The sequence below is a fragment of the Nipponia nippon genome, unplaced genomic scaffold (assembly GCF_047370975.1).
Source record: "Nipponia nippon isolate SJK-2023a ecotype South Korea unplaced genomic scaffold, ASM4737097v1 scaffold_36, whole genome shotgun sequence".
NCBI classification, from domain to species: Eukaryota; Metazoa; Chordata; class Aves; order Pelecaniformes; family Threskiornithidae; genus Nipponia; species Nipponia nippon.
In genome coordinates this window covers 1,073,728-1,096,331 of record NW_028262354.1, presented here as the reverse complement: position 1 = coordinate 1,096,331, position 22,604 = coordinate 1,073,728, and the positions used below count along the sequence as shown (strand labels likewise).

Here is a 22,604-nt window from a genome sequence, read left to right as displayed (position 1 = left end):
GAGGTGTTTTCAGCCCGATGGTTTTGGGGGTTTTGAAATAAGTAGGGTGGGGGAGAAATGGATAGGAGGAGAACGCCGGGCCGGGTTAAAGTCCTGGCTGGGCTGGCTCCCGTTTCCAGCTTTAACTCTTAATTTGTACAACTTTAAGTTCAGCCTGGCCATTTCCCTGCATCCCCATGAAGTTTTGCAGCTCCGGTCTCCCCTTTTTGTTGCTTTATTACCGTCTTGACTCCTTCCTTCCTCCAGCCACGCGATGGGTCTATAACCGCTCATCAATTTGGGCGTTCCCCCGCAAAACAAGCAGGTTTCCATCCTCGTCGGCGCTTTTGGAGGGCAGGAGCACAGCCGCCAGTCCCGCGCTGTGCAACGGGCCCCGTTTTCATGCTCTCAAATATTCCCGCAGGTCGTCTGAACTGGTGGGCGAACGTGGATCCCAGCTGCCAAAGGCTGCTTCCCCTGGCCACCACGGGCGACGGGAACTGCCTGCTCCACGCCGCCTCCCTGGGTAAGAGCGTGACTGAATTTACGGCAGGCGAAATAACCAACGGCTTCGCTTCAGACCTGGTGACGTGCATCGTGCCGGTGCCACCTCCCTTCTCGGCTGAGACTGGGGAAGCGGCTCTGCTGGGGGGGAGAGCCCGGGACCATCCTTTGGGAGCAGGACCGAGCATTCCCCATCCGTTCCCGCGGGAAACCGGGATGCTGCTGCTCATCCCGGCCGCCGCGGCAGTAGGCGTGCGAGCGGTCACGATGCTCAGGCTCTGTAGGAGAGGAATGGGTTGAAGGAAACAGGCTGCCCATAGCTCGTGTGCTTCTAAAATCCCTCTCCCCTTCCATTGGGCGAGTTTTCCTGACGGAAACGTGAAATAACAGCGCCGCCCCTTCCCTCCTCTCGCACAGTGACGTTTCAAGGGCTCAGGTTTGATTTCATCTCGCCAAGTGTGACTGTAGTAAATTTTCTGAGGTTTCTAGACTTTCAAATCAGCGGCGTTGTGTGTTTCCTTCCTATTTGTATTTCAGACACAGCAAAACCACAGTCTCGTTTAACCCGGTCTCGTTTTTCCATCAGATGTTGATGTAAAGGAGCGCGTGATTTTGCGAACAAATATTTTGCTGCATCTGTGAGATGCCTTAGAGTTGAAAGCAGAGGTGGCAGCATCTCCATTTAGCTGCATGAAAACTCACTGCAGGTGGAAAATGCAGGCTTTGAACCAGGAATTGTGTTATTTAGCTGGCGAAACTTGCGTTTCCCTGCCTCTCTTTCCCCATTTTCCCGCTTCCCCTGGTTCGTGGCAGGCTGCAGGACCTCAGCGGATCGATGGGGCGATGCCAGCTGCTGCTAATCCTCTGCTGCTTTCTTCTTCCCCCGTGCAGGTATGTGGGGTTTCCACGACAGAGATCTCATGCTTCGCAAATCCCTTTACACCTTGATGGATAAAGGCGTGGAAAGGGAAGCCCTGAAGCGGAGGTGGCGCTGGCAGCAAACGCAGCAGAACAAGGAGGTAGGAACCAGACCGAGCGCCGTCCCCTTTGCGGAGGGGAAGGTCTCGATAAAATATCCCACGGGTCTGGGAGCTGCTAACTATCGTGACAAAGTCTGTCTTGAATTTTGGGCAACTCCCTGGCTTGCGGTACTTGGCTGTGCCAGGATGAGAGGTATCCTTCAGTCTAAACTATGGCAAAATTCTCTTTATTACAAGGTAGGAAAATTATTTATTAGAACCGTGTTATGCCCAATATCGATGGGAAAACAAACGTTGCCTTCAGGCATTTAAGATCCAGCAGGACGCGACGGCCGTGCTGGGCTCTTAAGAGAAAAGCAACGCTGTGGCGTCGGTCTCTCCAGCAATAAAGATCAGCGAGATGTGCCTCGGTCCGAGCGCGGAGCAAACTCCTCCACCAAAAAAGGAAATTCATGAACTTGCCATGTTAAAGGCTTTCAGCGCTGTGCCGCAGCCCCCCCGAGAGCAGGGAGGGGACTTTGTCACGGTGGAAGGTTACCAGATGTCCTCAGGTGCTGGAGACGGCCCCTCCGCCTCGGGATGCTTTTGTGAACAGGGCAAACTTCTGTTTCCACCTGACACTGAGCGATGTTGTTTACTCTCCAGCTTCCTCTTTATTTTTGGAAGGGCACAAGATTCCTATCTTGACAGTTTGAAAAATACGTGCTTCCCTGTTTGAAGCAGAGTAGTTAATAAATAATCGGAGGTTTTACTGCTATTAAAAGCATGCTTTTATGCATCGCTTTAAACTGCGTGCTCCAGAATTAGCTGTCAGCAAAGAACAGTGACTTGCAGATCTTAAAAGGGCTTGAAAATACGCAGGGCGTAGGATGTGGCAGCGGCATGCCCTGGTCGTAGTCCTCGGCACAAGCCGAAGGATCTTGGCAGGAGACGTGGGACGTAGGTGGTGCAACGGTCCCGGAGCTGCAGGTACCGCTTAAGCAGTTGGCTGGAAGTCGAGGATTATGAGCTCCTCCTTCCCAAATAAGCTCTGAAAGAAGCAGCCCAGGGTGATGGATGTTGCTCTGAATTTCACAACCCACCCTGGGTGCAATATTCTCCCGTGCTTTGCTTCACAAGCTTTAGATCAGTGATGAAAGAATTCGCGTTGACGACTTAACCGGGAGCGGAGAAACTTAATTGATACCTTACTGAGCAAGTGGAGAGCTGAACGTGCCATGGGTTGCTTCTGGTGCACGGCTTGAAGGTTTTCTTGGCAGCTTTGAGGCCTTAGGATGTTGTGTTTGGATGCTGGAGCTCCGATTATGGAGCCGGGGAAAGGAGGAGGAGGGAAAGGCTGCTGCCCTTCCCGTTGCGTTTCTTGGCTTGTGACCTTAAATACAGCAGGCTCGAGCGTAGCTTTTTGCACGGCCTTGTGTTTTTAAGGTATTTCTCCCCTTCCTTGGGATGAATGTGCCTCCTGATGCCTTTTAACTCTGGGATTGTATTGGAAGCTATTTGAAAAGCTTCTGCGTTAAGGAGAAAAGGTGCTATTCCTGAATCTGGTCTCAATCACAGAATCACAGACCGCTTTGGGATGGCAGGGCCCTTTCCAGGCCATCCAGTCCATCCCCTGCCATGGGCAGGGGCACCTACAACTCGATCAGGTCGCTCGGAGCCCCGTCCAGCCTGGCCTTGAGTGTTTCCAGGGATGGGGCACTCACCGCCTCTCTGGGCAACCCCTTCCAGCGTCTCACCACCCTCAGTGTAAAAACAATTTCTTCCTTACATCCAGTCTGAGTCTCCCCTCTTTTAGTTTAAGACCATCCCCCCCTTGTCTTATCGCTACAGGCCCTGCTAAAAAGTCTGTCCCAATGCAGACTTTATGGAGCAGGGTGGCTGCACCGCAGGCGGCGTGTTCTGCAGCAGAGCGCTGTGGGACGGCGGGCGGCTGCAGAGCATCGCAGCTTGGCGAGGAGAGGGCTGCGCCCTGCGGGGGTCTGCCCTGGGTGCAGCGCCGTCCCGGAGCCGCCTGTCGCAGGCTGCAGAACGGACATTTTGCAATCATAGCGTAAGGAAATGTGAGTAAACTGTAGGTTCGCCGTGTGTTGAAATACCAAAGCGGCCCTTGAATTGAATGTTTCTGGATGATACGGTGTCTTTTGTTGTTTTTTGAAGGAAAATAAATTCTAGAGGCAAACCTTTATTTTAGCTAGTCCGCTTGTCTGTCCCCCTGTCTCTTGTCAATAGGTGATGTTGTCTTTAATCCTGGAAGGATTTAGTGTAAGAGTAAAGGTTTCCTCTCATTCGGTGGGCTGAAATGTTTACTTCCATCCCACAAAACGGCACATTTTCGTCTCGGGCAGATTATCTCCCCGGCTGCCTTGAGAAGAGATTGGGAAATGTGCACTTTTTTGCATAACGCATTGATTATTTTTGCATAAATCCATAGCGAAAAGTTGTGGCTGCCTGTATAAAACTATGCTGCAGAGATTGGAAAATATTTCCTTTGAAGATTTTGGGGGTTTTATTGCCATTTATTTGCCGTTTTCCAGTCTGGTCTCGTTTACACCGAAGAGGAGTGGCAGAAGGAGTGGAATGAGCTGATCAAGCTGGCGTCCAGCGAGCCTCGCGTGCACTACGGCACCAACGGCGGCGGCTGTGGAGGGTAGGTGGAGGGGACCAAATTAAGAAATAATAAGTCTAGATGTAAAACCCAGCGAATATCTTCCTTCAACGTACAGCTCGGGATAATCCTCAAGGGCGGGCCACGGGACAAGGCTGGGGATTGCTGCTTTGGTTCAGGGTTTGAAGGGGAAGGCTGAAGGATGACGAGGAACAGCGAGAGGTCCCTAAAGCATCACGGGAAACGATTTAAGTGCTGCACGACCCCTTTCGTGGGGTAACGCGCACACCGAACGCAAAACTTGTCTTTTCTCATGCTCGTGTCGATGGCTCCGAAATGAGGGTAATAAACACAAGTCGGGGATTTCTGCAGCGCTCGCTCTGTTTTTCGAGGGCGCTTTGTCGCCGCAGCCGACCCAAACAAACGCCGCTGTTGAGGCTCTTTGGATAAGAGACTCCCAGAAGCGCCAGGCAGCGACGTGCTGTGTCCTGGATACAACCCTTGTCTTAGCATAGGGTGGTTTTGGGGATCTACATCTAAACTTTCAAACTGGAGCTGAGCCTAGACTTAATGCTGTTAATATGATCCACCTCTACCTGTCTGCCTATAAAGACTCCTTCCTGTTTTTAAAAGCGATGGTTAAATATGCAAGTAGCGAAAATTAATGTCTTTCTCATTTCCCGAAGAGTTGAAAGCTCCGAAGAGCCGGTGTACGAGAGCCTGGAGGAGTTTCACGTTTTCGTCCTTGCCCACGTGTTGAAGAGACCCATAGTGGTGGTGGCAGACACGATGCTGCGGGACTCGGGGGGAGAAGGTAAGAACTGCGCTCTCCTTTAAAAGTCTTTATGGATTGTGCGTGCTCAAACCCTGTGTTTCTTCCCTGCAGCACGTTTTCACGGGGTCTTTTTGCTCGGATCTTGAATCGGAGAGCAGAGCACGGGGTGTGCTGAACTGCTGCAGCCTGATCTTTTGCCATTTCTAAGAGCATCTGCGTGATGGGGTTTTTTTCTACCTCTTTTACCCCGACACATGTGTGTAGAGATGGGAAATTCCGTTCCCTGCGTGTCGTATTTTCCACCGGCAGACTTAATTTCCTGTCAGAAAAGATTAATCAATTACCATCATTCTGTGTGCAAATTTTCACTTGTCTTGTGGAGGAGGGAAGAAGGGTTTTTTATAGAAAAGACAGGTTCGTCTTGCAACTGCGTTCCTCCTGATGTAAAATAGATGTCTATTTTGGGTTGTGGGTTCGGTTTTGTTTTTCTTTAGTGTCCCTCGAGCTGCGAGATAATTGCAGGTGAAACCTTGAATGAAGCAAACAGCTTGTTCTGGAGCAGTTTCAGTATAAACAACTCTTAACTCTTTAACCTATTGTGAAAACTAACCACCCTGATTTCTTTCCAGCCTTTGCCCCTATTCCTTTTGGAGGGATCTATCTTCCCCTGGAAGTCCCAGCCAACAAATGCCATCGGTCTCCCTTGGTACTGGCTTACGACCAAGCCCATTTTTCTGCCCTGGTGTCCATGGAGCAGAAGGAACCCACAAAAGATCAAGGTAGGTGATAAACAAGATTTATATCAATATAGCATTGAGAGCAGCCCTGCGGAGAAGGACTTGGGGGCACTGGTGGGTGACAAATGGGACGTGAGCTGGCAGTGGGTGCTGGCAGCCCAGAAAGGCAGCCGTCTCCTGGGCTGCCTCACCCGCAGCGTGGCCAGCGGGGCGAGGCGGGGGATTCTGCCCCTCTGCTCCGCTCTGGGGAGACCCCCCCGGAGCCCTGCGTCCAGCTCGGGGGTCCTCAGCGCGGGAAGGACATGGAGCTGCGGGAGCGGGGCCAGGGGAGGCCACCGAAATGGGCAGAGGGTGGCCCAGCTCTGCTGTGGGGACAGGCTGAGAGCTGGGGGTGCTCAGCCTGGAGAGGAGGAGGCTGCGGGGAGACCTCACTGCCGCCTCTCAGTGCTTATAAGAAAGATGGGGACAGGCTTTTTAGCAGGGCCAGTAGCGACAGGACAAGGGGGGATGGTTTTAACTAAAAGAGGGTGGATTCAGACTGCACAGAAGGAAGAAATTTTTCACGCTGAGGGTGGCGAGACGCTGGTACAGGTGCCCAGAGAGGCGGTGGGTGCCCCATCCCTGGAGACGGTCAAGGCCAGGTTGGACGGGTCTCTGAGCAGCCCCGTCTGGGTGAAGACGTCCCAGCTCAGGGCAGGGGGATGGACTGGATGGCCTTTGGAGGTCCCTTCCATCCCAAACCATTCTGTGGTGATTCTACGGTCACAAGCGTCGGCAGTCACTGTGTGACTTGGCATGACACCGGTTGCCATCAGAGGTGATGTTGTTCTTGGTGGGCATTCAGAGCTTGGCTGCCAAGGTGAAAGGTTTGTCCTTTCGGGTGTTAAAAGTGGGCTTTCTGTCCCCCGTGCAGCTGTGATCCCCCTGACGGACTCGGAGCACAAGCTGCTCCCCGTGCACTTTGCCGTGGATCCCGGGAAGGAGTGGCAGTGGGGAAAAGACGACAGTGACAACGTCAAGCTGGCCAGGTTGGTTAAGGGCAAACCAGGGCGGTCACGGCTGGAGGGTCCCCAGCTGGGGGTTTCTTGCGTCTGGGTGAACGTTGTACTCGGGGTATGAACCTATTGGGTGGGGATGGAGCGGCTTTTTCTCGTACTTCGTTCTCTTCTGATGCCCTGATTTCGGTACGTTTTGGGTCGGATTGTGGCATCTCATCAGCTTCATTCCCACAAGGCAGAGAGGTGATTGCTCCAACTCCTGGAGCTTCAGACTAGGCGTCGCTCAGAAACGAGAAGCAAGGGAGGATCGGCTGTTGTATTCACCCCAAAAAAAGTTGTATTTTTCCATTCCTCTGTCCCCACTCGAAGATAACAAACATCTCGGAGCGTGGGCCCTGGCGTGGGGAGGACGGCTCGCGGTCAGACACCCTATTTTTGACTCGGGCTACGGGCGAGCCGTGCCGCCGTTTGGTAGCGGCGAGTTTCCTGTTGTTGAGCCAGGAGGCGGCACCGGTGGGCGTCGCGGTCGGGGAGCTGGAAGCGTGACTTGCCCATCATCTGACTTCGGGTTAGGAAACCTAGAAACCTCCAAGATCAAAGTATTCAAATTCAGGGCAGGTTTTACCGATACGCTATCTCATTTTGAGGGGTTTGGAGCCAGCAGAAAGGATTCTGTCCCTGTGTTTTTAGTGCAAAGAATTCAATTTTAATTTTTTTTGACAAGTGGAAATTTTTGAGAAAACATCTTTACTCTTCTCTGAAGTTGTTTTTGTGGAGAGGAGAATCATTTTGAAACCAGCTCTATTTAGATCAGACATCTGCTTTTTTGTTACTTGTCTCATGTACAAGTAAGATTATTTGTCGAGTTCATTTTAAGTCGTAGCAGGCTTGATTTTGATACTCAGGAGTCGTCTTATTTATTCCTTTGGGTTTTAATTGAAAGGTTTGGAAGGCTACAAAAACGTTACCTTTTGTATGGCTGCTGTCCCGATGCAATTTTACCTGTTGTGTTAAAACATGCCTTTTAATGTAGCGACGACAGGCAAATAACGGTCAATATGCAGGAGAACCTCAGTTATTAAGATGAAACTTGACTCTAACTTTTTTTTTTTTATGCTTGTTTTGAATTTTAGCGTGACGTTATCGCTGGAAGCCAAGCTGCACTTGCTGCACAGCTACATGAATGTTAAGTGGATCACGTTGCCTTGTGACACGCAGGTAAAGAGACAAGGAGCGGTGTCTTTACCCTTTCATTATTTAAGCCCCCTCTCTGCAGGGCAGCAGCCGTGAAGTCGTCGGCTGGCTCGCTCTCCTTCACGTGAGGTTGCCTCTGCCTCCACAAACCGCAGCTGACGCTGCTCTGAGCAGATCAGCAACTGGGGCTTTGTGCGCGCGCTTTTTTCCTAGAGCTTTTCGTGCCCGTTTTTACTCTTCGTGCAAACTCGGAGCGCAGCCCTTGTACGTCCCGCGGGGCAGGCTCTGGTGTAGGTGGCTGGCAGCGAAGACGCCGCCGCTTGCTCCAAGACAAACACGAACCCTTGGTTTACGGCCACCAGAAGCCGCCTTGAGACGCGCGGTTCGACTGTAGTTTTCCTGGGACCTTTCCTTGGCAGGAAAACTCCTGTCTGCTTCCCACATCTCCGTGGTGGTGCGTTGGCAGGCGGTGGTAGCTGCCTTGACAGCATGAAGGGTTTTTTTTTTTCCCCCTCTTCCCTTTTTAGGAGAAAACTCCCCAAACTTAAACGCGAGCTGTTTTGGTCTGTCTGGAACTGTCGAGGTGTCATCTCTGGAGCAGAGCTCGAACGGTGACGTTTTGGTTGTGACCTCCCTAACCGGCCACGTGCTCTCAGAGGCTTTGCTTAGAAATACCCCAACCCGTCCCCATCCCGGCCTCATCCACGTGCGAACCCTGGATGCAAAGGAGCGGAGGATGCCCTGACCCCAGGAGACGGGTGCCGGCCGTGCCCACCGCGCTTGTGGGTGACCAGAGGGGGAATTTGCTGGCCCCCTCCTCGCCAGTAGCACCCCCTTCTTCTTCTTTAGCTTTTCCCCGAAACCTCTAGCAAGTTAAGACACTTGGGGGCGTGCAGGACGGCTGCTGGGGTTGTGTCCCACTGCCTGTTTGAATGTTGTCCCCTCCGTTCTCCGAGCAAGTGCCTACTTCTCTGTTTCACCTTCAGCCTGAAAATTCTTATCTCGGGATCTTACTGGACTTTGATATTTGTGTTTTCTTTCTCCCTAGGCGCCTCTGGCCCAGCCGGAATCCCCTACAGCCTCCGCGGGCGACGATGCTCGTTCAGCTGCGGAGTCGGGAGAGTCGGACAAGGAGTCGGTCTGCAGCAGTTCAGCAAGCAATGGTGGCAGCAGGGGTTGCAAGGACAAAGAGAAACCAAAGAAAGACCGAGAAAAGGATAAGGAAAAAGATAAAAAACGGGCAGACTCGGTTGCCAATAAGCTGGGCAGCTTTGGCAAGACTTTGGGAAGCAAGCTAAAAAAGAACATGGGTGGCTTGATGCACAGCAAAACTATCAAGGGAGGTGTGAGCAACGGGCAGGGAGATACCTTGGAGAAGAAGAAGAAAGGATCCTTGAAGTCAAGGAAGGGCAGCAAAGAGGAATCCTCCCAAGGAGACTTGTCAGCTCCTGTGGAGAAAACCTGCCCGGGTAAAGCAGCCCCCGAAAAGCCCTCGGACCCCTACAAATACAGCAACGACGTCAGGCTGAGCCTGAGCATCCTCCGGGCCGCCATGCAGGGAGAGCGCAAGTTCATCTTCGCCGGCCACCTCAAGACCAGCAACCGGCACCAGTACCAGGAGGAGATGATCCAGCGGTACCTTCTGGATGCCGAGGAACGCTTCATGGCGGAGCAGAAACAAAAGGAGGCGGAGAAGAAGGCACTGGGGAGCGCTGCCCCTGCCAAGAAGCTGGAGCCGGAGGCGAACACCCACAAGGGCGAGGAAGCGATGCTCAACCCCGCGTACCCCCAGCCTCCCCCCGCGTACACCATCCAGACCCCAGATCTGGCCATCGGTGCTAAAATAGCAGCTTTTCCCTCCGGCTATTCGGGCGTTTTCACCTTTCCCAGACCCTCCGTGGTCAACAGCGTGGAAGGGTCGCATCCCCCCAGCTATCAAGACAGCAGGCGGCAGGTCGCCGGCGGGCCCTGCAGCAGCCTCCCTCCCTACGCTACCTTACCCAGGCATTGCACCCAGGCGCGGCCGAATCCCTACCAAAGCAGCCCTTCCCACCTGGGGAGATTTTCCCCCACGGACACGGACGTCCATCCCACCTACCCGTCGGAGTGCGACGGCTCAGCCTGCCTCCCCCCGCACAGCAACGGCTACAGGGAATACCTTGAGCAGGACAGCTCGCAGAAAGGAACGCCGGCGGACAAAAATAAAAGCCGAGTTCTTTATAACGTTCAGCAGACCAAATGCAAGCAGCCGAACTGCAGTTTTTACGGACATCCGGAAACTGGGAATTTCTGCTCCTGCTGTTACAAAGAGGAGCTGAAACGCAAGGAGCGGGAGGGTCTAGTGCACAGGTTCTGAGCGCTCTGCCCCGGCGCCGATCTTGGGACCCATGAAAGATGGGGAATGCAATAATATTTTTGTTGTTGTTGGTTTTTCTATTTTAAGCCCCCCCCCCCCCCCCATGCTCCTCTCCGTGTCTGTGGAAGGAGGGAGCGGGCATTTGGCCGGATGGGCTGAGAAATGGGAATCGGCGGAGGTGACGGAGGTGAGGCAGGAGGGGGACGGGAGGGCGAGGGAAAGCGGCCCCGCTCCCGGAGACCCCGCCAGAGGGAGGAGGATGCTTTCCGAGAGGCTGCTTCTGGCAGGGAGCCCCCGGGATGAGCGGAGGGCGAGCACAGGGTGGAGGCAGGGGGGGATTCTTCAAAACGATTCAATAAACCAGACCAAAGCTTTCGGAGAAGGCGAACGGGGAGCAGCACCCCGCCGGGTCCTTCCAGCTGGACTCCGCCGTCGCTGACCGCCCAGGAGGGAGCGAAAACGCCCCAGCAATTTCAGTTTGAATGTCACAGACCTTTTAATTGAGATAGAGTTTGTTGGGTTTGTTTAAACACTGTTTTTATTTTATATTTCTTTTTGCTGGTACTGAGCGAAACTTAGTTGGAATTGGATGTTATCGGGGGTTTTTTCTCAGTTGAACTCGTCCGAGCCCGGCCCCATCGGATGTCTGAGCATCTCGGAGCGGTGGGCTCGGGGCTCTGCCCTTCCGACGGGCTCGGCTCTGGTTTTAAAACGTTATTTTTAAATTCTTTCTTGGGGTGGGAGGGAGATGGAGGGGGCGGTCACAGTGCTTGAGTGGTTTTGAGGGGTGTTTTTTTTCCTGTGCAAAGCCGTTCCGGTCACAGTACGGTCGACCCGGCTTAGAACCGCGCCAAGGAACAAGGTCAGTGTCTCCACCCAGCAATAACCACCGGCGCGGGGAGGTAGAGAGGACAAGGAGCACCGGGAGGGAACTCCGCCGCGGGCGCGTGCAGCCCTACGGACGCCCGCCCGCCATCACTCCTTCTACCTGAGCAAGCTACTTCCGTACTACCTCTGTTCCGCTGAATCGGATTAACTCGGCTCCATTTTGCTGAGCCACGTAACCGACCTTAGGCTGAGGAATATTAAAAGGTATTTTTGATAATAGGGCTAAAGAGCGAAACGTTAAGAAAAAACGAACCCGTAGCTAACTTACAGACTTGACGTGGTCCACTACGTTCCCTTCTCCCCCGTCCCAGCCCCTGCGGCGCGGGATGAACCGCGCGCTCCCGCTCCCGTCCCGCAGGGTGGGCTTCACTTTAGCACTGCAATGTTTGCACAGATCTTTTTTTTTTTTTTTTTTTTTTCCTTCTCCTTTTTTTTTTTTTCTTTTTTTGTAACTACAGCTCCCAAACCGGACTCGATCCTGTATACAGCAAGGTTCAGCGTTTTACCACGTGAAAATAAACCATGAATTATACCGATAATTCAGAGCTTTACACCATTCCCTCTTTTTGGTTTTTTGGGTTTTTGTTGTTTTTCAGAAGGCATCGAACTATGCAATCCCTTCCCGTGCCGCTCCCGCCCGCTGCCCTTCCCGGGGCGCGGGGCCGAGAAAACGGGGCCGAGGAGGTGAAAGTGTACTTAACGCCGGCGAATCACCTGAAGCCTTATTCCCACAAATCCGCTGAGGCTCGGTTCTAACCCGCAAGTTTTACCAGTTTAATGTCTATCTAAAAACCCGCCAATTCAGGCCTTTTCCGGAGGAGGTGGCGGCGCGGGGTCGTTAAGCGTGGCCCTAACGGTTTGGGTCGAGCCACCGAAGCTGCTCGGTTGTGAATAGCCCGGGGATGGTTTAACGCCGGCTGGAGTCGCGCTCTTTGGTTTTATTAAATGGCCAAGTGCAGGTGAGCCTTGCCCGGCTGCGGAAGGGCTTTAACCTGCGGTCGGTGCCAGCGGGGGCCGGCGCCGCTCCCGTAGGTGAGGCGCCGGGCGGCGAAGCCTTCCCTCGCGCCGCGGTAAAGCCGCGGTGCTCGAACCCGGGGCGCGGGGATGCTCGGTGCTGGTGAAGCGCCGCGGGCTCTCGGCCCGGTCACCCCGCGGCCATCTCTTGGTTCATCCCAAATATTAAGCCGAGATGTTTGAAAACCAAACGGCTTCCTCGCTGTCCGGGGGTCGCTTGGTTTGTACAGACCCATTTCTGCTGCTTATTTTTCCTCCGGCTGCTGCCGAAAGCGGTGGGAGAGGGGGATGCTCGACCAAAGACCAAAAACCCTCTCAAACCCCGTACGGCCAGAGCTGTGGGCGCTCTTTCTCCTCCCGAGGCTTTTTTGGGGGGGGAAAACACGTTTGGCCGGGGGCTTTGCGTTCGTATTACCGGAGTTTGGCTGTGTCGGGGTGCCTCTCCGCGGAGCGGCAGCGCCGGGGAGGGGGTGCGAACCTGGAGGGAAGGGGCCAAGCGCCCCAAAAGCGGCTCTCCGGTGCGGGGGTCGGACGCGGCCCCGCGGCCTCGGCGCACGCGGGGCTCCCGGCGCCGGGGGTTGGCGGGATCTGCGGTGCCGGCGCTGCCGGATTTTATTGGGGTTAGTAGAGCTTGTAGCTTTTTTTTTAAAATCCAAATAGGGGGAAAAAAATTGAACTTCAGGCAATGATGAGAAATCTTTGCACCGCGTTTTTTCAGCTTTTCCCCGGGTCGCACCGAAGCCCCTGCGCTTCTTCAGAACCACGAAGGATTTTTTCAGGTCATTTTTGTTTCCTTTATGGTGAAACTAAATTCTTTTTTTCTTTTGTAAGGGACTATTAACTACAAATTGTATTTATTGAAAGATGATCTCTCCCCTCCGCCGGTTGGGTTCAGAAACACCCTAAAGCCGCTGCCCGCGCCGTGTTTTCGGGGCGTGGGACCCGATATTTTTCCGGCGCCTATTTTTTAAAGCGGGGTGGGTTGGGTGGGGGAGCGGGAGCCCCCACAGCACCCTGCGGGGAGGAGGAGCACCGAGCCTGCCCCGGGAGGGGTTTTCTCCCTTCGGCGACGGCAAGGCTGCGGCGCGATCCCCGGGTTTTAAATAAGTGCACTTACTGGTGTCGGCGAAGCGTCGCTGCCCTCCGGCCCTGGGGGCAGTGAAGATTTTCTTTAAGGGTGTGCAAAACCCGTTAATGAGCATTTTATTTTGTCGAACGGAGCATTTACCTTCACCGACGGCAGCCGGCCCCGCTGGGGGAAGGCCGGGGGGATGCTCTGGTCATCGCTGGGAAGTGACCTGAACTCATTCTGCCATTGTTTATTCATAAAAGACTTTTTGTTTGTTTGTTTGTTTTAATTCAATATTTGAATTCAAGAATGGAATTGAACGGTGACTTGGGGGTTTCCGCTCGCCGGGGGCACCGCCGTAGCGAGCAGTCGGGCTGTACGCCGCGTCCTTCGTGCTACCGTAGATTCACTGCCAATAAACAACGCTCAACTCCTGAGCCCCGGGCAGCGGCCGAGCCTCTTTCCTCCGCTTCTCCCGCGGGATTCACCCCCGAGGGGCTCCGGGTGTCCCCGTCCTCCGTGCCCCGAGCTCCCCGCCTTGGGGCCGCTCCTCATCCCCTCCTCCATCCGGTTATTGGGGGTTTGGGGCTTTTTCTCCGCTCCGGCGCGCAGCGTCCTCCTTCCACCCTCTTCCCTGGGGCCGGGGGCAGATTTCCTTCTATTTAGGTACCGCGTTCGCGCTGACATTTAAAACAGAAACCGCCCCAGCCGCCCCTCCGTCTCCACTGTCGCCCGTCCGCGCTGCTTTGGGAGGAACCTTTTCCCCGGCTGCGTTCGAAGGCCGGTGCCCGGGGATGCTTTAAACAATTTAATACCCAAGCAAAGCTTTTCTCCAGCGGAAAGATGAGATCCAGCTTCTCGCTGGCGCAGGGCGTGTTGGATGCTGAAGCTTAAATGGGTTCAGAAAGAGGAAAATTCGCTCCGAGCGTGTTCACCGGCAACCACGGCCTCGGCGGCGCAGCCCCGGGCTGCAAGCGGGGAAGGGCGGCTGCGTCCTCGCCCTGTGCCGCCGCTGCTGGGGGCTTTGGGGCTGGATGGAAACGCTTGTCCGGGGAGGTGGGAGTGCTTCCCGCAGGATTTCTTTGCATTGGGCTTTTCTATTCCCACTCCCGGTGTTTTTCCTTCCTCGTAGCCTCGGCGAGCGGCCAGGCCGTGCCCAGCGCCACGTCGGTGCCGGCTTGCCCGCGCCGGCCAATTTTCCTCCGGTTCTCGGGGCGGCCCGGGCTGACCCCGAGCTGGCGCGGACGCTGCCCTCGCCTTGGAGAGCCGCCCTGGGTTAAAGCCCTGCAGGAAATTCCTCTTCTCCGCCAGGTGCCGGAGCCAAAGCCCCGGCCAAGCTCCCCGGGATGCTCCGCCGGCTGATTTTCCTGCAGGAGGAAAATTGGGGTGCACGAGCTGCAGCCACCAAAGCCGGGGCTGCCCCAAAACCTGCAGGCAAATACACCTAAAATCAGATTTTTAGCCGGGGCGTGTGCTCCAGCCGTGCTGGTTTCCCTTGAGCCTGGTTTATGCCGGGGTTTATCCCGCCTTGTGCCGGCACCGGTGCTGCCCTGGCAGGAGGGGCTGAGCCGAGGGGGTTTGGGTTTTGGGGTGCCCAGGGGTTTCATGGCAGCGGGGGGCTGGCAAACACGGCCCAGGGCCACCATCCACCTGCAGCGGGGTCAGGGCCCCTCGGTCGCCTCGGCGGGGCTGGGGCGGCGGGAGCCAGGCCGGCTTGGCGCGGGTGCCGGCGGCGCGCTGGTTTTTCCGGGGTTGGGAGGAGAAGGCCGTGCTTCGGCGGTGAGTCACGGAGCAGCTCGTTCCTCCGCGGCAGAGCCGCTCGGCCCCGGTCCGAGGAGCGGCCGCGTCGGCTGGGGGCACCCCCATGGGCCAGGGGTCGCGGCGTACTCCCGCCGCGCACGGCGCGGTGCGACCCTCGGCTGGCCAAGTGTTCCTTGGGGGTGCCGGCGGCTGTGCCTACCCCGTCCGGCACCGGGTGCCTGTTATGGGGTGCCTGGAGGTGTACGGTTCCCCTCCCGGAGCTGTAGACCCCCCCCTCCAGCACCGCCCGTCCCTTTTGGGGCGCTGGGGGCTGTACGTACCCCATCCAGCACCGCGTATCCCTTACGGCGTGCCTGGAGCCGTATGTCCCCTCTGATGCCGTCCATCCCTTACGGGGCGCCTGGAGACGGGTCTCCCCCACCGCCCAGCTCCGTACGCCCCTTTCGGGGTGCCGGGGGCTGCCTGCGCCCCCTCCAGCACCGCCCGTCCCTCTCGGGGGGCCCGGCCCCCCCCCATCCCGGCCGTGCCCCCCCCCCCCCCCCCCCGGGCTCTCCCCGCTTCGGGGGCCGGGCAGCGCGGCCCCCTGCCCGTCCTCCCGCGGCCGCTCCGCTCCGCCCCGCCGGGAGCCGGGGGCGGGCGGGGGCGGTCGGGGCTCCCGCGTTGCTCCGCTCCGCTCCGCTCCGCTCCGCTCCGCTCCGGCCGCCGCCGCCGCCGCCGCCGCCCAGCCCGGTCAAAGTCCCGGCGCCATGAGCGGGGCCCCGGGCGGCCGCCGGCCGGCCTTCCCCGGCCTCCCAGGTAGGGCCGGGGCCGGGGCGCGGGGGCTGGGGCCGGGGTGCTGGGCCCCGCAGCCAGCGCCCCGTCCCCGCAGGGGAGCTGGTGCTGGAGGAGGCGGCGGGCGCCCGGCAGCGCTGCGGCGAGGGCGACGGCTCCGTCCCCGGGACGCTGCTCTGCACCAACCGCCGCGTCGCCTTCCTGCCCGCCCAGGTGGGAGCGGGAGCGGGAGCGGGAGCGGGGCCCCGCACCCCGGCCCCGGCCCGCTGCGCCCCCGCCCCATCCCACCGCATCCCCACCCCAGCCCCATCCCGACCCCATCCCACCGCATCCCCATCCCACTGCATCCCTGCCCCCTCCCATTGCATCCCCATCCCAGCCCCATTCCACTGCATCCTCGCCCCATCCCGACCCCACCCCAGCCCCATCCTAGCTGCATCCCGACCTCATCCCACTGCATCCCCATCCCAGCCCCGTCCCAACCCCATCCCATTGCATTCCCCACCCCACCCCACCCCAGCCCCATCCTGACCCCATCGCATCCCCATCCCACTGCATCCCCACCCCATCCCAGCCCCGTCCCGACCCCATCCCATTGCATTCCCTACCCCATCCCAGCCCCATCCCGGCTGCATCCTAATCCCATTGTGGCTGCATCCCCAACCCCAACTCGCCTGCATCCCCGCCCCATCCTGGTCCCATCCCAGTGGCACCCAGCCCCATCCCAACCTCATCCCATTGCATCCGTACCCCATCCCAGCCGCATCCTGACCCCCGTCCCACTGCGTCCCCAGCCCCATCCCAGCCCCCTCCCAACCCCATCTGACCCCACCCCAGCCCCATCCCAGCCGCATCCTGACCCCCATCCCACTGCGTCCCCACCCCAGCCCCATCCCGGCCCCATCCCGGCCCCATCCCGACCCCATCCCAGCCCCACCCTTGCTCATCGCCTGCAGAACCGCTGCCTCCGCCCGGGACCCCCTCGCTGCAGGACGCGGTGGGGACAAGGGGCAGGCGCGGGGCCCAGCGCCAGCCCGGCAAAGGCGGCGGGATCCCGGCTCCAGCCCCGCCGCCCTTCCCGGGGCAGGGAGGGGACGCACCAGGGCGGCTTCCAGCTCTCCCCGCTGTCCCGCAGGCCCCTGGCTCCCGCGCCTTCCTCCGCAGCGAGTACGACGTGGCGCTGCCCTGCATCCGCAAGCTGGTGGCAGGTAAATGTGGCAGCCCCGAGCCCCGTGTGATGAGTTGGGCAGGTCTCAGCCGGCGCTGACGGCCGCCCCTTCGCCCGCCGCAGCCAGCAGCGTCGCCAAGCCCCAGGTGCTGACGGCCGCCTCCACCCTCAAGTTCATCCCCGAGGAGCTGGCCGTTTTCTGCCGGGATTTCCGCCTGCTCCGCTTCCACTTCCACGAGAACGGCTTGGCTCCGCAGGCGTTTCGGGTGAGCTGGGGGGTGGCGGTTCGGGGGGGGACAGGGAGGCTTCGTGCCGGCGCTGGGGCGCTCCGTGGATTTTTGGGGGGCTCATGCCCGGTCCCGGCTCCTCTCTGCAGGTCGCCAACGCCATCGCCCAGGCGCGGGAAGCGGCCGCGTGGCTGGGGGACGCCGGCGAGGGACACGGTGGCTGGTCCTGCCCTGCCGAAGCCCCCGTGGAGGATGAGGATGAGGAAGAGGAGGAGGAGGAAGGCTCGGCCGCCACGCTGCTCTTCGAGAGCCTGCGCGACTGGGAGAAGGAGCTGAAGCGCCTGGGTGCCGCAGGCTGGAGGGTGAGCGCCGTCAACGAGCGCTTCGACATGGCCCCCAGGTACGGCCCGGCCGGACGCCGGGGTCCCCGGGGCCCCCAGCACCCCACACTGGGTGGGGGGCCCAGCATGAACCCCCCCCGCCCCGAGGGGACCGGGGAGCGGCGGTGAAGGGGTGGGGGGAGAATCCTCCCCTCCGCCCGCGGTTTGGGGTAAACCACTCGAAATGGCACCCCGGGATTTGGGGGGGCACCTGCCCCACGCCCCCCCCTCTGCCCACAGCCTCCCCCGGTACCTGTGGGTGCCCAGCGGGCTCCTGGACCACGACCTCAAGCGGACCTTCGCCCACTTCGAGGAGCGCCGGGTGCCTGTGAGTGCCCCGGGAGGGCGACGGGGTGCTGGGGGGGCCAGGGAAGGGGCTTGGGGGTGATGTGGGGGGGTGTCGCCCCGTCTCACCCGCAGCGCCTGTGCTGGCACCACCCGGGCGGCGGGGACCTGCTGAGAGCCGCCCGCTTCCATGCAGCCTCGGAGCCGGGCAGCGAGGACGTGAGGTGAGTCCCGCCCGGGGTCCTGGGGGGTCTGGGGGTGCTGCCCCAACCCAGCCCCACCCGGGGGTCCCACTCCCCCCCTCCAGGTGCCTGGAGGCTCTGCTGCTGGGGGGCCGCGGGCCCTGCGTGCTGGCCGACACCGCCGAGCTGCCCACCCTCGCCGACATCCAGCTTGCCCACCTCAAGCTGCGGGCGCTCTGCCTGCCCGGTGAGCGGGGACGGGGGGGATCCGGTGGGGGGACCCCCCCCAACACCGCGGGGCTCCGTCCCCTCCGCTGACCCCCCCATCCTTTGCCGGCGCGAGCCAGGCGCGGCCGCGGAGGAGAAGTGGCTCTCGGCCCTGGAGGGGACGCGTTGGCTGGACCACGTCCGGTGAGCGGGCGGCGGCGGGGGCTTTTTTTGGGGTGCGGGGTGGGGATCCCAGTGCCGGGGGGGATCCCAGTGCCGGGAGATACCGGGGGGGGGATCCCAGTGCTGGGACCACCCAGCGCCATGGCAGGGGGGATCCCAGTGCTGGGAGGGATCCCAGTATGGAGGGATCCCAGTGCTGAGTGATCCCAATGCCAGGAGAATCCCAGTGCCAGGGGGGATCCCAGTGCTAAGAGATCCCAGTGTGGAGGGATCCCGGTGCTGGGACAACCCAGTGCCATGGCAGGGGGGGATCCCAGTGCCAGGGGAATCCCAGTGTGGAGGGATCCCCCCTCCCCATGGCGGACGGTCCCCCCCACAGCCCGACCGGTGGCTGCAGGGCGAGGGGGGCATTGCGGTGGGTGCGTGAGCACCCTGCGGTGGGCTGCAGGCCCCCGGGCAGGCGGCCGTGGCATTTTGGGGTGCCCTGACCCCCTCTTTTACCCCCCAGCACCTGCCTGAGAAAAGCCGTGGAGGTGGCATCGCTGCTGGTGGGGAGACGCTGCTCCGTCCTCCTGCAAGGTAGCGGCGGCGGGAGCACCGGGCTGGGGGGCTGCCGGCCTGGGGACACCCCGACACCGCCTCGTCCCCCCAGAGCCATCGGACCGGGACCTGAACTGCCTGCTGGCCTCGCTGGTGCAGCTCCTGGGGGACCCCCACACCCGCACCCTGCCCGGCTTCCAGAGCCTGGTGCAGCGGGAGTGGGTGGCAGCCGGGCACCCCTTTCCTCGCCGACTCGGCCTCCTCCGTCGCGACAGCCCCCGGGAGGAGGTGAGAGCCGCCCCGTGCCCTCGCCGCCCCAGCGCCGTCATCGGCAGGTGACACGGACGCGTGTCCCCCGCCCAGGCCCCCGTTTTCCTGCTGTTCCTGGACTGCACGTGGCAGTTGGTGCGGCAATTCCCGGCGGCTTTCGGCTTCACCGAGGCGTACCTCCTGGCCCTCCACGACAGCAGCTTCGCCCCCTACTTCAGCACCTTCCTCTTCAGCTGCCAGCGGCAGCGGGGCCGCGGCAGCCCGGTGAGCCTGGGGGGACACTCCCGGGTCCCTTGCCAGCAAGAGGCAGCGGGTTTAGGGACAGGTTTGGGGACGGAGGCGAATCCTCTCCCGTCCCCGTGCCTCAGTTTCCCCATCCGCATCCCCAATTGGGGACTGACCCCTCCCCCAAAAGCTCCTGTTTCACCCCTTCTCCTCCCCGCAGCACCGGCCCCACAGCCAGACCTACACGCCGGTGAACGGCTGGCGGGACCCCGCTCCGGGCATGCCGCCGGCGGGCAGGACGGGCAGCGCTGCCTGCGGGCTGCCCGCCGTCTGGGACTGGGGGCTGCGCTACAGCCGGCAGCAGCGGGCCCGATTCAGGAACCCAGCGGGCGCTGCTGGCGGCGGGGGCCCCCCCGGCACCGCGGACCCCCAGACGCCGGGCAGGGTGAGTCAGGGCTCGGCGCTGGGGGGCTGCACCGCCGGGAAGGGACCCCGCTCCATTTGGGGTGCTCTGCGTGTTAAATCCCTTCCTGGTGCCCTGTGCCCCCCAAAAAGCTGCCCTGTCCCTAACTGCGGGGTTTTCCCTTCCCGCTGGCTCTTCCCCCGTCTTTTTTTCCCCAATCCCTATTTTTTCCCCCCGTTTCCCAGCCCGCCGACGCCTGGCCGGGGCCGGGGGCCGGGAACGTGTTCGTGCTGACCAAGGGGACGTTGTCGCCCCAACCCTTTCCCTGGCGGAGCGGCCGCCCCCCGCCACGCCTGTCCCGCTGGGCCCCCTCCCTGGAGAGCCTCGGCGACCGAGGGGGCAGCCCGGGGGGCAGCCGGCCCCCCGCCACCCCCCCGGGGCTGCTGCTGCCCTGCGCTGCGGGACCCTCGGTCCGGCTCTGGCGACGCTGCTACCTGCGGGGTCTGCCCGAGGCACAGGTAACACCGGCACCCGGGCTGGGGGGGCTCCCTGGTGGGGGAAACTGAGGCACGGCGGGGCTGCACTGTGATGGGGGTCCCGGGTGGGCGCAGACCCGAGGGGTTCCCGGTTCGGAGGGGGTTTCTTCTTCCCCAGCCGTGGCCTGCGGCTCGGGACGTGGGTTGAGGCTGGTGCGGGTGGTCCTGCCTGTGTGCATCCGTCCTGACCCTCTGTGCATCCATCCTGATCCCATATCCATCCATCCTGATCCCGTGTCCGTCCATCCTGACCCCATGTCCATCCACCCTGATCCTGTGTGCATCCATCCCGACCCCACATCCATCCCAACCCCATCTCCATCCATTCCAACCCTGTATCCATCCATCCTGATCCCATGCACGTCCATCCCGACTGCATTCCCATTTATCCCAAGTCCATGCACATCCATCTGACCCCGTGTGCATCCATCCCACCCCCATCTCCATCCAGCCCGGCCCCCTGTGCATCCATCCCGACCCCGCATCCATCCAGCCCGGCCCCCTCCGTGTCCCCCGGCCCCGTACGCCTCTCCCCCGGCCGCACACCACGTCTCCCCGCAGCGCGGGCGCTTCGCCCCGTCTCCGGCCGGCCTGGCCGAGGAGCTGACGCTGCTGCAGGACCGGCTCAGCGCCTGGCAGCCGGCGGGACCCCGCAGCGAGGCCGCCGGCAGCCCCCTCGCACCCTCGCGGTGAGGGCCCCCGGGACGGGACCCCCTGTGGGGACGCTGCTGGGGCAGCCCCGTCCCTCGGCGGGGCTCCGGGGGTCCCGGCCCGGGGCTCCCTCCAGCCGTGCGGGTTTTGGGGACCCCCCCAAACCGCCCTGCGCCTTCCGCCGGTGCCTTTGACCGGTTCCCCTGCTCCTCGCCGGGGCGCGGGGCTTTGCGGGGCCGCTCCGCTGCCGGCGCCTGGGCTGGAGGAGGCAGAGCGGGGGGTCCCCGGAGGCGCCCCCCGACTCTCGCCGGACACGGCGGCTTCTTGGTTTTTTCATTAAAATTCTTGCTACCTCGACGGAGGCTTTGAGGAGCTCGGGGCTGGGGTGGCCCCATCCAGCCTGGGCCAGCAGGAGCCGGCCCCGCTGCAGGGCGTCACCGGGGGACCCCCGCGCTTTGCCGGGAGCGGGGCCCTCGGCTCCGGGGCCGGCGCCGCACCTGGGGTTGGCTGCCCGAGGAGGACGGGGACGGACAGGTCCTGGCTCCTGCAAGGCCCTGGGCCCGGCCGTGGCCGCCACGAGGCCGACGTCCCGCTCCCGGCCCCTCCGCCATGGGACGGCGCGAGGGACCCGGCCCCGGGGCGCTGCCGGGGGGACGGGGACGGCGTGGGGGCTCGGGAGCCCCGCGGGGCTCTGGGCCGGGCGCTTCCCACGCACGCCATGTGGCAGAGCCCGTTAAAGCGCGGTTCTGCCGGTGCCGGCGTGTGGCTGCGAGGGGGAACCGGGTGGGGGGCGCGGGGTGGGGATCCCCCGGCACTGGGATCCCCCTGGCACTGGAATCACTCAGCACTGGGATCCCTCCGCAGTGGGATTCCCCCGGCACTGGGATCCCCTCCGCCATGCCACTGGGTAGTTGCAGCACTGGGATCCCTCCATGCTGGGATCCCCCAGCACTGGGATGCCTCCACACTGGGATCTCTCAGCACTGGGATCCCTCCTGCCATGGCACTGGGTTGTCCCAGCACTGGGATCCCCTGGCACTGGGATCTCCCAGCACTGGGATCCCTCCACACTGGGATCCCTCCCAGCACTGGGATCTCCCAGCACTGGGATCTCCCGGCACTGGGATCCCCCCCGGCACTGGGATCCCCCCTGCCATGGCACTGGGTTGTCCCAGCACCGGGATCCCTCCACACTGGGATCTCCGCTGCCATGGCACTGGGTTGTCCTGGCACTGGGATCCTCTGGCACTGGGATCTCCCAGCACTGGGATCCCCCCTGCCATGGCACTGGCTGGTCCCAGCACTGGGATCCCCCCACCCTGGGATCTCCTGGCACTGGGATCCCTCCAGAACTGGGATCTCCCGGCACTGGGATCTCCCGGCACTGGGATCTCCCAGCACTGGGATCCCCCCCGGCACTGGGATCCCCCCTGCCATGGCACTGGGTTGTCCCAGCACCGGGATCCCTCCACACTGGGATCTCCGCTGCCATGGCACTGGGTTGTCCTGGCACTGGGATCCCCTGGCACTGGGATCTCCCAGCACTGGGATCCCCCCTGCCATGGCACTGGCTGGTCCCAGCACTGGGATCCCCCCACCCTGGGATCTCCTGGCACTGGGATCCCTCCAGAACTGGGATCTCCCGGCACTGGGATCCCCCCCGGCACTGGGATCCCCCCCGGCACTGGGGTCCCCGCTGGGGCAGTGCTCCTGGCC

General features: G+C 60.9%; 2 protein-coding genes across 6 annotated transcripts in view; both read left to right on the top strand.

Moving 5' to 3' along the window:
- Positions 1 to 13,536, top strand: part of OTUD7B (OTU deubiquitinase 7B) — a 37,943-nt gene extending 24,407 nt beyond the window's left edge. For 2 of the 5 annotated variants that reach the window (XM_087772135.1, XM_087772134.1), the window contains 8 exons: positions 404 to 505; positions 1,375 to 1,502; positions 3,998 to 4,110; positions 4,755 to 4,882; positions 5,473 to 5,622; positions 6,494 to 6,608; positions 7,712 to 7,796; positions 8,821 to 11,466. In XM_087772135.1, coding sequence (XP_087628261.1) covers positions 404 to 505; positions 1,375 to 1,502; positions 3,998 to 4,110; positions 4,755 to 4,882; positions 5,473 to 5,622; positions 6,494 to 6,608; positions 7,712 to 7,796; positions 8,821 to 10,128 — 2,129 coding nt within the window. In that variant the 3' untranslated portion in view covers positions 10,129 to 11,466. The other 3 variants (XR_015707830.1, XR_015707829.1, XR_015707831.1) reach the window with 3 other exon arrangements.
- A 1,962-nt stretch (positions 13,537 to 15,498) lies between these two features.
- On the top strand, positions 15,499 to 21,047 carry MTMR11 (myotubularin related protein 11). The gene is made up of 15 exons (XM_087772187.1): positions 15,499 to 15,655; positions 15,729 to 15,844; positions 16,767 to 16,839; positions 16,923 to 17,065; positions 17,176 to 17,426; positions 17,647 to 17,734; positions 17,827 to 17,915; positions 17,999 to 18,120; positions 18,221 to 18,284; positions 18,772 to 18,842; positions 18,916 to 19,091; positions 19,167 to 19,337; positions 19,519 to 19,743; positions 19,947 to 20,219; positions 20,799 to 21,047. Exons 1-15 carry the CDS (start codon positions 15,607 to 15,609, stop codon positions 20,928 to 20,930), a joined length of 2,043 nt encoding a protein of 680 aa, XP_087628313.1. The 5' UTR covers positions 15,499 to 15,606; the 3' UTR covers positions 20,931 to 21,047.
- Positions 21,048 to 22,604: the final 1,557 nt, after the last annotated feature.